This window comes from Hypomesus nipponensis, chromosome 3 (genome assembly GCF_054491055.1).
Source record: "Hypomesus nipponensis isolate SF chromosome 3, ASM5449105v1, whole genome shotgun sequence".
Lineage (NCBI taxonomy): Eukaryota > Metazoa > Chordata > Actinopteri > Osmeriformes > Osmeridae > Hypomesus > Hypomesus nipponensis.
The window spans coordinates 12,186,885-12,202,547 of NC_140363.1; the positions used below are offsets into that span (position 1 = coordinate 12,186,885).

At 39.1% G+C, this 15,663-nt stretch overlaps 1 protein-coding gene across 1 annotated transcript; it reads left to right on the forward strand.

Moving 5' to 3' along the window:
• The first annotated feature begins 11,411 nt into the window (after window positions 1–11,411).
• nkx2.2a (NK2 homeobox 2a) lies at window positions 11,412–13,635 on the forward strand. The gene is made up of 2 exons (XM_084683354.1): window positions 11,412–11,917; window positions 12,546–13,635. Exons 1-2 carry the CDS (start codon window positions 11,662–11,664, stop codon window positions 13,091–13,093), a joined length of 804 nt encoding a protein of 267 aa, XP_084539480.1. The 5' UTR covers window positions 11,412–11,661; the 3' UTR covers window positions 13,094–13,635.
• The last annotated feature ends 2,028 nt before the right edge of the window (window positions 13,636–15,663 follow it).

Consider the following 15,663-nt stretch of genomic DNA (forward strand, 5'->3'; position numbering starts at 1 on the left):
TGCAATGGGATGGTGCTGTTTAATTTGAAGAGGTACTTATCACAAAGTCAACATCTTACTTCTGTTTTCCTGACGTACGCTTGGTCACCCTGTATTAGTCGGTAGCCTGGCAACCGTAAGAGCAAAGCTGGACCAAATGGATATGTTTGCAGTGTGACAGAGCCTGTGTGCTCCTCCAACACTGACCTCACCTGCCATTTTGTTTCTGACCTGTGAAGGTGTCAGTTATAAACGTTACCTTTTCTCAGCAGGTGTGCCTGGATGGAGGGCCCTGCGGCTGTGAGGGGGTCATCCACCCCACACTGTTACCCCCCATTTATTTGAATAATGGACCATTAGGACTGCTGGATGTCCACTGTGAAAGTAGCTGTTTGTGGCTCCAGGATAAAAGACGTAATTACCTGAAAGAGAGAGGGAGACACAGAGGATGTAGTACACTCCTCAGCTGGGCACCATGGCTCAGACTGAATAAGCTGCCACCATTAGGGGGCGACAGAGAGAGGCCTCGGCTGAGTGTGGTTCAGTGTAGGCCCAGGGATGCTGTAATGACACACTCTAATGTGATAGTTTCGTGGGTAAACACACATGATTATACACGTAAACTTATTCTCAAAAATATTCCATTGCACATCTGTAGTTGTTGTATGAACTTTTATAAAAACTTTTCTGGTATGTGTCAGCACTTTATTGGAAAGGGAAAGGGATTTTGTCTCCATGACAAATGGTAAAATGTGATCATCATGCATGTTTTTAATCTGAAGACAGGACTGTGCTCTAAGGAATGTTACAAATTGCACTCAAGTTCCGGAGTGTTTTCCTTTAGTTGCAAGACACTGTTAGTGCAGAAAGGACTGGATAGGATCATGGTGAGTCCTGTGTGCACCATTTGAAGATTAGTAATGTTAAGAGACTAAATTGCCCTTTTTGGTCTGCATTCTAAAAGCTCCTGCCTTCTGCAACTTTAGCTCAAGAGAGGCTTGCCATGCAGTCAATGGAAATTTGGATGGGACTTACCTTTATTATAGAATTGTATTCATTTGAACCTAGAAGGCCAATTAAAGATGTGTACTTAATAATGCATTTGCCCTTGGGGTTTATTCTTCAATTGATATCACCTTATGAAAGCATCCTTTCAGTACATTAGAATGGGACTCCTATTTGATGACCTCCTCTAATGGATTTTCACCGATCTTCAACACCTTCGAAAAAAGTTTCCATCTTTCCACAAAACATGTTAATTGCTATCGTGGGCCCTGTATAAAGAGAATATCTGCAAGTTAATTATCTTGATATGTTGGCTACCCATCTGCAGAAAGCTACCTTGAGATTTCTGAATTGCGTTTTTTTCCTTTTATTTTAGACACATTATGAATCAAAAGGCTTCAGAAATGTGCAGATGGGGAATCGTTGTTTCTTCAAGGAGCATTCTGGTTCAAGGTGAGTGTTTCATCTTTGTATACCCGTCTGTTACCCTCCATTGTGTGCTATGGGTGGAGGATTTACTCCAGAAAGCTACAGGGTTTGGGTCTATGTGAAAGCTGTGCACAATCTACGGAGAAACACAAGTCTTCCCCTAAAAAATCCCGGGTCTGGTTTGGGAGTTTGGTTCTTCTAGTCATTGTCGTGGTCACACTGATTCAAACTGGTTTTAACATTAATAACTGTAATATGAAGGATCTGCAAACTTAACAATATAAAATGTATGTACGATCTAATGTTACTCTAAGACTACCTGACCGAAAGGTGTAAACAAATGGGTCAATTAATTGGGAGAACAGAGTGGCGGATTTCATTTGTTTATTTGTATCCGCCAATACAACAGCATACAAAGATGATGTGATATAGATAAACTAAAGACTCATGTTTGGTACAATATGGTCACAGCCACATTGTAATGGTTTGAAGCACATTTTTTGTCATCATTGAACAATGATCTATTATCAGAACAAGGACATTGTCATAAAAGTCCTTACAACTCTTTTCAATTAATCTTCCCTCAAGTAGAACATTTTCTCAGATACGTCTTTGTATTAACGTACAAAGTCAAAATATTTTACTACCTTCAAAGGTTGTAAGACAGAGCTCTCAAGACACTTGTCAATTTTGCAATTTTGAAAGACTGTGGATGTGAAGGACACATTGGCACATTGAGCCAACTACTCAGTTTCATGACTTATACTTGTACTTATTATAGCAATTGTTAAGTCTAAGTCTTTTGGTTAAACATTTCTTCAAATTATACAAGAACTAACCAAAACAATAGCTCAAATTTGAGTGTGACATCATAGTAATAGTTCAATGGAGGTGGAGATCTCCTTTCTTTTAATCCTGCTCCGTGTAACAAAATGTGGCTATGCTGCCCCAAAAAACATACATTTAATTTAAAATGTGATGACATTGTTAATACATGTCTACCAGAAAATGTGAGGTTTCATGTACAAACTACACTTGTCCACAGTTCAAACAAGACTTTTGAATTGAAGTAAACAGGTAGTATTTCATCCTTGCACAGCTTTTGAAGTTGGCCTAAAAAGCGGTCCTTGAGGCAAGAGCAAGAGAAAAGCGGCTCACCTACCTAGGACAGCAATGGCCTTGACCAGTGAAGGAATTGTTACCATTGATGGCAATCCAGAGGCATAGGAACCTCTTTTTCCTTTTCTTTCTCCACCTATTTCATTTCTTTACTACCTTCTCTTCCCTCTTCCACCCACTACACATCTTATTTCTAGAATCGATCAACTCTCTTGGATGGAAAATGTCCTGAGTACCCTGAGACCATCAGATCTCAGCCCTTCCATTTCATTGTGACAATCTCTGTGCTCTTCAAGCTTTGATTTTTTTTTTTTTTGTGGATTTGTTTTTCAACGTTTTCTAAAGGCCTCCTTCAATAGAGAGTGCTTTGTAGCTGAGCTGGTTATAACAGTGGCTTGATAGCACTCTATTGCTTTTACCTTGGGATATGGTTATTGTCCATTTTCATGAAACTGACTGCCAATACGACCTTCTAGCCCAACACAGTGAAAGACTATCATACAAAGATTCCTTCACACACTATTGAACACAACCGTAGATTGTGTCATTGAAATGGCCTCATCAAACAATTGGCCTACTAATAGTTGTTGGCAGCTTTTATACTCTTCAATAGTAAAATCTCAGAAGCATTCGAAGCTTCCCATTGAATGTGTTGTTCATCTACATATCTATTGACTAGTTGACTTCAGGATGTCATCTCTGTTCCATGGGAAGGTGTTTGTGCTTGTTTCATTCCAGACCATTATTATATTAATTAATTTACTGCTACCTCAGTGAGAGAACATAATCCACAATTGTTGTCTTGTCACAACAGTGTCTGGCTCGTTGGCTTATGTGAATGTAAAAATAAGTTGAGGAGAGAAAAGAAAAGAAAACTATTTTTGAGTGGCTTGGCTTGTGATGGATGACAATAGTTTGACCCGGAATTGGATTTAGCTTGTACTGTATTTCTTGGCTGCCTTATGTGTGCCATGTGGAGCCTTCTTTGGCACATTCCATGGCCTTGTACTGCAGAAGTCCATTGTATAGAATTGTGTGGCATGGCACCGACCAAGAAGAATTCTACACTTTGATTTATTGTATTTTCTTCAAAACCTTTCTCTATAAACACAATTACAGACAAATCTTCCTTGTGATAGAATCTTTGGAAATAGAAGAAGTGTTGGGAATGTTGAGACCTATATGTCCAGCACTCTACAGCTCCTCTGTCTTACAATGTACCATTGCTTTTGTCTCACTCTTAGTAAGGCAAGGCTATGTTTCTACCATGCCCATTCATCCAGCCCAGCACCAGAGCACCAGGCATGTGATGCTGTGCATGGCTAAGTGCATCTATTGATAAAGTAATGTTTACTGGGGCATTTAATAAGAGGGATCACTATCACTCAAACCAAAGGTAATGTATATTAACTACTCCTGGATCACGAGTCTCAGCCACTCTGACAAGCCTATATACACAAAATCCAACAAGTGTGCCCTCAGGTTTAATTAAACATTTTTTCTGAAAGCGCATCCTCTTTTGAAAATCAACCCGAGTCTCCCTTGCATTTGTGTGTCGAGAAGTTCTCTCTCACTCTCTCTCGTCCCTCCTTGAGTGGTCGATATATTAAAACTTGAACTGATTGATTTGAGAATGCCGTGCCATCAGTGTCTTTGTGTGGCGGTTGACTACATCTGAAGTGTCTTAGTCATCAGCCTTCAGACCAGGGATTGATAATAGCTTGACCAGTGGGGGCCTATCTTATGCTTCCTTGTTTAGGGGGTCTTGTATTTAGCCCCTGAGCACTCATGGTGAATCTCAAATAGCACAAGGGTATTCTCAGAGCGAGTGAGTGCAAGGTATTTCTCTCTCATCAGGACCTCATGAATACATTGAAACTCTAACTAACTACTTGATGTGACTTAATGTGGAATTTCAAATGAGGGATGTGGACGATTTATTTATTTATATTCCCAGCATCTTAGCAATACTCTTGAACATAGTGTTAGCAGGGAGGATAATCTCTGTCTTTCATCAGTAAAGTGGTCTTGCACAAAACCCATCAGCAATGTATTCTGTATTGATTGATGGGTCCTCCTGCAATACTAGGCAACACTATTATTATCATGCAAAGATTCCAAACTGCCCACAATAAAATCATTGTGCTTTGATTCAAGTTGTCCCTCCCTGGATGTCATAATACCACAGCAGAGGTGTGTTTCATTTCACTTTCTGCACAGCAATCACTGACATCCTCATAAGCCTTAGCCCAGAAACAGGTGTAACTAGTGCTGTTGTCCCACCTAGTCCATTAAGTTTTCAAAATTGAATTACATTTCATGTCATGCAACAGGTACCGATACTATGTAACAGTTACAAGCAATACTATACAAAAACAATGGCTTTTTTTTCATTTAGTTGTTTATTGTTACACTTCCCATGTGGTAAAGCACATGGTTTTTCTTTGTCTTGTTTTAATATCATTATAAAGCAAACATCTTGAAACGAGTTAGCCTACATATTGTGGCCAATGTTTATGCAACTCGTTTGAGAAAAGGAAATGGCTATTCACATAAAGCTTCATCTAAATATGAAATTCAATACAAATAATAAGTACATTGGAAGGTAACAGTTAAAGCATTTTCAAATGTTATGATCAGAAGTGAACGATAGGCTACGTCAGCTTAATCATACAACAGATTTGCTGAATCAATGTAGAAATGTAATTTTCTGAAAAGATTATGTGTTTGATAACTTTGGTTTGTTAGAAAATGCTAGGCGATCCCCTGGTGCTTTTATAGGTAAACCTTAAACAATTCCGTCTCCCTGTCTTGCTTATGTATAGGCTTCTGTCTTTGTTCATTATCTAGGCATGTCTACATTACTGTAATTTACAGTCGTTTATCAACGTATGACTATTATTATTTTTATTATTTTTCTTAGGTGAATATACGGCATACACTGCATAGGTGTTAGATAACAGACTAGGGTTTTGTTATGTATTATAACTCATTTCTGCAAATGATAACAAATGTAATGAATATTTAGTTTAACTAACCTATTTTTGGAAAGTTTCATGTGAATTTCGCAAATGGGTTGCAACTTAGACTGTGATGCCAAACTGACTTTAAATTCATTTGAATCTGACCTTGGTTATCAATCATTGCATCAGGCTATCTAATGTAAACTCGGGTGTCGCATGGATAACATACCACATCTGCTCACCTCGGCATTGTGCCTTCTTGGTTACCAAGTGATTTATTAGAGAAACCTTGTGCGAGGCTGGATCACGAGTCACAATCCAAATGTGATCCAATATGTAGGCTGACTGTGTTTTTCATTGCTAAACAATCAGGCCTACATGCAAAATACATAGGTACTTATATAAAATACATAGAGCCTATAAAATACTTCAATTGTGAAACAACCTTAAAGAAATCTTAAAGACATCTGAGAATGGAAATATGGTTGGATACTTTGAAAGCACTATCCAGAGAGAGCCTTGTTTGCACTCATGACCAATTTATTGCCGATGAACATATGGCCAATATTTTGTCTCACGTCATAGCAGGGAAAACAAACACCATGCAATGTTAGCGAGTCAGCAAGAGCGGAGCCACTTGGCCAGCTATGCAAACGCACTTGGACAATATCAGAAGAGGAGCACTTGCTTTCTGGGTATATAAACCGCATCAGGCTTATCTCTGCACGCACTCCTGACTCCCATTTGGAGATATTTCATTAACTCGCGCGCGCTGTCTTAACGCTGGCAACAACATTCAGTTCCTACCCATCTCCAGGTGAGCGCAATAGACTGTGTACCTGTGTTGGTTTCATTATTCATATAGCCTACTGTGCACGATGCGATTTGTTAATAATCTGTCCTAAATTGCATTTTGTTATTTTGTTGCTGTTTTAATGGTTGTGCGTGCACGTTGCACTTTTTCTAAGAATCATGCGAAAAGACAGGCTATTGAGTTCACCATGATCATGCCAGCTGGAATTGTATTTTGTCACGGTAGACTCAAAATGTTTACTAAATGATGGATACCGTGGTTGGTTTGAGGATGAGTAGCCCACGATTAAAATTATATTTACAATATAACCAATTAGACTAAAATAAGATTTTGGCCTATATCTAGACTACTGACTGCACACAGCTCCATCCTGTATTGCTTTAGATTCCCATTTAGAATCTAATTCTGGAACAAACAACAAGATAGAAAATCGTGAACCTTTTAGTCTGAATGTATTGCTGTGAGTCAAATAAATGTTCCCAACACAGCACCGCTTCGGGAATTTAGATCATTTGTCATAGTCTATTATCTGGAGACTTGGTGTTTAGGCATATAACCAAAGATTTTTGGCTAAAGACTGTGTCATTTACGCCGATATTTCCATAAATTTAGAAGCTGGATAAAGTTTAAGGCAAAGTTTTCTGAAGTGTTTTTCTACATTGTTTGAAACGCTTGAGATTATGTTCCCTCATGATGACAAATAGTGATTCATGCTGTCATTCCTCAGCTTCGTCGGTAGAGACCGCTAGTGTATTGCTGATCTTCATCAAGAGTGATAACAACGATCGTCAAACGCATAAGGTCATTGTGTTCACATTGGCTATATGTTGTGTGTTCACTGCAGGAGTCATTTGTTTCAAGTACAGTTGATATGAGTTGTAGGAGGAATAGACCTATTTGTATTCGTAGGCCTACTGTAAATGCATAGGCCTACACAAGGACTGAGGAGTGGTCTGTCATACATTTCATTTGACAGGTTTCAGAGACTCATCAACTGTCCTTCATTGTGTTTTTGAATTGGTAAAGAGATTACAAATAATATTTTTTTTAGCAATTTGTGCCAGAGAAAGCGATAAATGCCTTGTGCGCCTTAGTGTTGCATGAAATTCACCGTTACAAATAAACTGGTGGTTTAACAAATGAAAGCATGTCCTCGGGGCGCGGGCGCAATAGTAATCTCGTTTTGACATGTTTAATCATTAGAGGAAGGGAGATGAATAAAGGTTCTGCCTTTGCCTGGAAGCGAAAAATGCTTCTGGAATCAACCCGCTCAAAATGATTTGTGCCTCAGGCCACTTTCCCCGGGCCGTGATTAAGCTCTATAAATAAACCGGACGTAGGTTTACCTGAATATTATACGTAGCCTTTTAATCATAGAGAGTGAAATCGGACTTGTCACCAAATACATTTATCAACAGAACCCCAAGGCAAATGAGGTTACCATTATCAAAGCTTAACTGCCAGCCGGAGGCATCGAAACACACTGAAATTCAGCGATTAAAGAAGAAAAAAATATCAAACCTATTATAGCCTACACACCTTCCCGCGGCATTATTTAACAAATTAAATCAAAAGATGTATTTAATCAAGTGTATAAAAGGTCGTTATCAATTCATTTGTGAACAATAGTTTACATTTTGGGGGAATTTTGTCCGATGGGCTTTCTGGTTTATTTGAAAATTAATTATTTTGCGATGCAGTTTGCTGTATTCTGACATTTTAAATTAGCAACAGGCCTATCAGCCTAACCAGCTTAAAGTATGGAACTTAACTGAGAGTATCGCGACTTCTTATTGATAAAACATCAAGTTAATCCAAAAGTTATTACATAGGGTAGAATGAATACTCCCATAAAAATGCTTCATAGTTCATGTGCTTCCATTTTGGAGGCTAGCGCCAGACCAGAGGTGGAACAGCACTTCTACCCTCCTGAGAATTCAAAACGCACTGGTCTAAGTAGGCTATGTCTGCCTTTAGCGACAATTACGCTCAACTGGGTGGTAATGCAAACGTCTCTTCGGAAAACGAGCCGAATCTTGCTTCTTCTGTCAGAATAGTGAAAGTGTCCATCTAATCGCCAGTCTGCACTACACACTTATGCACCCATTGACAATGAGCCTCTGCAGACCGTCACTGGAGCCATCATTGAGTCCATAGCTTAGTCTACTAGCGTCAATGTACGTCCTCTAAGCTCCGTGTGTTTGTTATGATGATGACAATCATCATAACAAGAGCGGGCACATTTGTATCGATGAGGATGTACCAATCATAATAATTATGAAAAATATTACAATACTAGCATGGAAGGGCTACTAAGACTAGATTACTAGGCCTACTTCGAATATTAGTATTGCACTTGGTCCAGCCTAAAATGTGCCTATAATTTGCCTACAGGATATTAATAATATCAAGAATAGGTCTACATTTAAAACTAACACAATCAAAAAATAACTCATTTTAATCGATTTTGAGAATACGCTAGGCACAACCACAATAATTCATAAACTCAAATTCTAGCCTATGTATAGGTCGTTCGTAGCCTTGATTAAATTGGAAGGGATGGATTGTGCTAAAATACTTATTCTGTCTCGTTAACTTTCTTCAAGAAAGACTGCTTGACCGTCAGAGTGAAAGGCAAGCCCGTTACCTGCAAAAGTAAACAGGTAAACACAAGGAAATAGACTCTCGAAGTGAAGTACGACCACTTATGCCTGTGCACATTCGCCTCTTCTTTCCGAAACCCTCAGTTCAATTGTTCAATAACTGCACAGACTGCACTCGTGCGATCCAACGGTCACCAAAACCAGCGACACTCTTTTTCTACAATGGCTAAGCTGAATGACACGGGTGGTAAGCGTATCCTGTTATTCGAACATCATCATGAATTGGCCCACAAATATTGCATACAGTTCTGAGAAAATAATTGACTCCATCTTGGAATAAGTACCAAATTCAAATGGATATTTTTTTATGACATGGGAAGTTGGCACAACATTCCACCGTGGTCGGCGAGCCCCGACGATATCCATAGCATGTTTACCCCACACAGAGCCCAGCTCGATATCCACGAACATGTTCCTCACACGTTGGGTTCAGTAAGTATTAATCAGTTCAGGGAGTAAACTCTGTCTCCGAGGTTTGGTCACAGCTCGAGTTTGTCTAGGCCTATACCACGTCGAATTCAATGGATCCATTGTAGGTAGGAGACCACCGTGTGATTAATTCTATATACCACAACTAGGCTGGTGAAATATTTACCTTCTAGGTCAGGCTTCTGAACTAGAGGCTGTTAATATGATAGTTTAAAGCGTTGGGATCCTGTAATAGTAGGATAATATTGTTTTGATAATATTATAGCCTATTGATAATACAAATATCCTGTATTATTATCCTTATTTTGTATTTGTATTTGTATTATTGTTGTTATTATTATTATTATTATCATCAAACTATTATAGTTTTTTATTTAATACATTTTAGGAGGCGGAAGACCAAATTCGGTGAATAATAAGCTATGTTTAGGCACTATATATATATATATATATATATATATATATATATATATATATATATATATATATATATATATATATATATATATATATATATATATATATATATATATATATATATATATATGTCCGTTTCGTCTGTACCTTACAGACGGGAGGAGAGGGAAAGTGTGTAGGCTATGTGTCTCTGTGTGAGCTGAGATGAAGGACTTTCCTTAATATTGTGGAGGGATTCAGGATTGAATGAAGAGATAGTCCATTGAAAGCAGTTGAATGCCATGACAACTAGGAACAACCTCAGATTTATTCCAAACAGTTAGAAAGCATTGTACAGGGGCGTCAATCATCTATTATTTCGCCCCTGAAATAAATGCAAAAACTGCACCCGGACAAAAGCTTCCAACAGGAGCCGGACATTTGTCTACATTTCCCCCATTGTCTGCAGCTTAGCAATCGGTTTGTATTTGTGTTTGCCCGGGTCCGACCACCCAGGATGCGCAGAGGACTTGCTAAAAACGTGAAACATTGTCACCCACATCACATACTAGGTAGGAGGCAGAGGGGCAAGAGCAGAGAAGAAGGGGAGCGGAAAAAATCTTGAAAAAAGGAAAATAAACTAATCTACAATGATAGCCTATCTTTCCACGAAAGAGGTGACAATGAAGTAGGCTACTCAACGCGGAAGAAGACTAAAACAAATTGAATATGAATGAACGTATTTAAAAAAAAATAGCAAAACAATAATAATTATGATTTATTAGATCATAGCAATTACTTGAGTAATTGTACGAATTGATTTGAAGTAACCTAAGAATACAACTCGCATGTTAAGCTATAGGTTATGTTTGTATGTTCGTATTACTATGACTCATATTATTGTATCGTATAAATGTATTTTAATGTATTATTACTATTTATATCAGTATATTATTAATCACATCCTAGTGGGTGATAAAGGGCCATTATTGTCATTGAATCCTCTTCGACGATTTGAAACAAGACTTCAGGTTTTAAGTAGGATCCTTGTCCATAAGCCTGGACATAAATATTGACTTAAAAGGTTTACATAAATTAGTCTTGAAAATTTGAATTGGCTCTTTCTTAAAGAAAATGTAGTGTGTTTGTCATAAACATTCAAAGGGGTTTCCAGTATGATCGCATAGTTGCACTAGACACCAAGAAACAAGTTTCCCAGCTCGATTTAATTTCATATGCGGAGGGTACAACGCAAAAGCTTTTTCAGGAGCAATTTGTTAAAACGCGCTTTCAAGTATTCAGAGTATAAAGCTACTTGGAGGTCCTTTGTATGTAAATAGGGTGTAAAAAAGGCCCTCCCCATCTTTATAATTAATTGACACGTTATACCACTCATCATGTTCTGAAGCACCAATGGTAGAGGCTCGGATCTCCCCAAAACCCACAATTTCACATCTGCAAACACTGTCTTCATCCACTTGACTCCCAAGACCCGCCCACACGTGGCCAACCTTTTGCGTTTTTAATGCTTTTTCACTGCAGGTTCATGTGTTGAGACCAACCTTATATGGACTGATCGGACCGGTAATGGCTTATTTCCCCCTAGCACCCAGCAGTGGCACAGTATCTATGAACCAGTTATAGCACTTCAGCCACTTTGGCATTCTTCCTGGACTTACAGAACTGATTCCTCTGCTACTTGGTTAGGCAATGGTTATCGACAGCGGCTCGTGATTTGCTCTGACTGTAGTTCCACGTATAACGTCAGTTATATTTTTTCTGAAACATTGATTGTATTTTCTGTTTTAAAACAGCGGATTGTCAAACTGGTGCAGCAACTTTCCTGCATACATTTCCACAAGACATGTCGTTGACCAACACAAAGACGGGCTTTTCTGTAAAGGACATTTTGGACCTCCCTGACACGAATGATGAAGAAGGATCTATCACAGGAGCGGAGGAAGATACGGAAGGATCTGAGACAACAAAAACGTCTGGAGTTTTGGTGCAAAGTCCGCTCGAAAACGTACAAAACCTGCCTTTAAAGAACCCATTTTATGATAGTAGTGACAATCCTTACACAAGATGGCTTGCTACCACGGACAGTATTCAATATTCACGTAAGTGCTGTTCAATCATTTTTAGTCGCTTTAAGGGTGATCTGCCCTTATATGAGTAGCCTAATATCGAAACGATATGTGCCTAAACTTATAGGCTACTGAATGAAGAAACTATACCGCTGTCCGGTCTCAGTCCTGCCCTTAGATTGTGTGCAGCACTTGTCTTTATTCAATGTGTTTACGGTGCCAACCTTTACAACCTTTCGTTGTAGCCTACACCTAATCATAGTAGCCTATCTATTGAATAATGTGTGTAATAGGCATATCCTATTATATTGCATTTGTATAATAAAGTATGGATAGCTTCATTTTTCTCCGATTTCGACTTGAAAATCGTGATCCTGTGCACACGCGAATTTGTGGCAAGACTGCTTCATTTTCTGCTTTGGTGTATCACCCTCTTCAGGAGACTGATGGAAATCATTTAGCCTACGAAAGCTCAGAAGTGAAAATGAAAAGGCAATGCATTTTAATTTGGGCTACTATTGAATTAGCCTACATTCAGAATATTTGGATGAATGCCCTTAAATGTCTGCAAAAATGAATGTGTCTTGTCTGACAGGTTGCCTATGAGGCCAAAGGAATTCTTGTATTGCACTGTTTGACTGTACATTTTGTTTCCATGCAGTGCATGGCCTATCAGCTAGTTCACAAGACTCCGCCAAGTCTCCGGAACCCTCTGCGGACGAATCACCAGACAATGACAAGGAAACTTCAAGCAACGGCAGCGACTCTGGGAAGAAGCGTAAAAGAAGAGTGTTGTTTTCCAAGGCGCAGACGTACGAACTTGAGCGTCGGTTTAGACAACAGCGATACCTATCCGCACCAGAGAGAGAACACCTCGCGAGTTTGATTCGCCTGACTCCAACTCAAGTGAAAATTTGGTTCCAGAATCATCGGTACAAAATGAAGAGAGCCCGCGCTGAAAAAGGTATGGAAGTGACCCATCTCCCCTCTCCCCGGCGGGTGGCCGTGCCTGTCTTAGTCAGGGATGGAAAGCCTTGTCATACTCTTAAAGCTCAGGACTTGGCGGCCACTTTTCAGGCTGGAATTCCCTTCTCGGCGTATAGCGCCCAGTCCCTTCAACACATGCAATATAATGCTCAGTACAGCGCCGCCACCACGCCACAATTCCCAGCACATCACTTGGTGCAAACGCAACAGTGGACTTGGTGAACAATTAGAGACTGGCGGGGCTGCCTTTTGAGAGCACGATAGGGAGTTCACAACAAAATAAAGACTTTCATTTTGCAGCTTGACCCATAGGCTATACCATTTTTTCGGGGCTACTGTGTGCGCCGTGTTTACATGTTTTCGTTATGAGAACTGGGTCCAGCCTCTCCCTAGATTTAAGAATGTCAATGCTCATGTGAAATTTTGTAAAATATGTTTGTGTGTTGTAGAGATGTTTTCTTTTTGTCCTTCGTGTTATCAGCACGTGCAAAACCACTTTATAATTATAGAACATTTTATTTCTTGCTTCTTTTTACAATGGACCGAAAATATTTATGGCCATGAATAAACATTGGCAACTTTGAGCTTTTTTCCCTTTTTGTTTTGTTTATTTTTGTTTATTTTCTTTCTTTCTTTTTTTTCTTTTTGTAAATACATTGTGGCAATGTTTGCAACCTAGAAAACATTCAGAATCGTTTAGCTGGAGATATACATATTTCCAACTTAAAAGAAGGGTATAATACTATGTGACGAAAATGTCATGACTGCCGTAAAATATCTCATATGGTTATGTGAATAACAGTTACATCGCGCGTTGATGGGGAGTTATCCCGTTTTTTATAAGGATTTTAATAAAATGCTGTTTCAGAAATTACGTTTTTGGTTTGCGTGTCTTAACTACGTCCCATGAATTTGATTATGCCTGAATAGACTGCGTAAACATATTATGATTAGCCTATGTGAGGATACGTGTTGCTTAAGTAACACAGTAGAGGTCGGCTAAATTCATATCTGGCGCACTTGAATTCTCTCCTTTGAGCCTGAATGAATCCGTCGACATTTTCTGAAGTCAGTAAAAAAAGAGGCTAAAGTCACTTGTGAAATGGGGACTAAAATCCACTTGGGCTACTTAATATAAGAGGGCTTCTTCAGCTAAGAAGCTTTGAGTCAAAAGCACTCCTTTTCAACACCCCGAATACTCCTGCATCGGCTACTGCTCCGATGTTAAGTGGTAGGCTACATTTAAAGGGTTAACATGAAAAAAGAAATGTTCACTAGACTTTAGACTAAGTTGGGTGGCAAACAAAAGTTAAATGTAGGAATACATATTTTTTGTAAGGGAATATAGGTTACAAGTTAAAGCACTTGCCAAAAAAGCAATTGGCAATTAGGAAAAAGCAAAGCGCAGACTTTGTGGAATAAAGATTGGTAGGCTTGATTCATTCAGTTGACTAGGGAATTCTATTTTCTGAATAAGCCAGTAGATCTCAATAAGTAGTTACTTTAGGTTATGAAGACTAATCTTAAAAAGTATTTCCAAAGCAGACACACAATACTGGCAAGTACGAGCGCACTGCGGAAAATCAGTTTGGTATCTTGAGTAAATATGATGACCTGTCGAATATCTTATTCATTGTTTGTGCCGAGAAGAGAAATCTTAGAACAACAGATGTTAGAGTCGCCCCCATTATCATTGAGCAAACAGCTACATTGACACGAATAGCTAATTATTTACAGAATTCTATCTCAAGGGGCACTGCTTTTAGAAAGAAATTGGTTTTGCGCTGAGATTGTTCTGTAGACGTTTACATTAGCAAGCTGATGTCGGGACAAACAGTTATTCCCCATATCCTCCAATTGTATTATCTGGCTGCACATGATCATTGTGTTAAACATGATCGATAAAGACTGCTCCCACTCTATATCCTCTATGCTTATCAGGATACTAGTTATTTCACTGTCTCGATCTACAAAATAACTTGACCATTGCAGTTTCTGAACAATAGGCTCCAACGTAGCCTATAAGTTGCACTGACTGAGAATTGTTCGTAGTTTTCTTTTAGTTGTATTCCTAGTTGAATCCACGTATGATCATATGCGTAGTGCTATACCATCCACTATATATCGAATAACAGCGGACTGGTATAATTTATATACCTTCCAGTTAATAAAACATGTTGATTTCTGTGTGGCTCTAACCCCCGTGACCTAAGATTCACCACTGTGAGTAGTTGTGTGCACTCTATCTTTGCACTATATACAGTATACAACCAAAACACACACAAAGGTTCTCGTGAATGTTAGAGGCGTGCATATTAAGCAGAAGCAAGAGTGGGAAAGCAGACTGTGTGGATAGACACTGCCAGAGGTTCTTGGTGCTTTTCAGTTCCTTTATCTCGACCAGTGCATCCCCGAGTCAGGGAGATGTATCCTTGGGGTTTTGTCGTGCCTGTCAGTTGGTGGCATTGTGATCCTTGTTGCACACGTTGTCTTCCATATGGACAGCTGGGCCCGGGCAAGGAGAAAAGGATCCCTCACAAAACCCAAATTGTGTCCAGCTCTCAAATAAAGCATTGTTGTCTTTCAAAGAAAAACGAATTAAATATTCGTGCTATATCTATTCTTGAAAAAAGAAGCCCTCATTCACAGATAACAGGGAGTCCTTCTTTCTTGATAGAGCTATGCTAACAACAGCCCTCTCATTTCTCTCTTCCCCTTCTCGGTCCGACCGATCCTCCCCACTGAATGACTTATTATTGTCTGTCCCTAAAAGTGTATGGTCACTGTTCAGC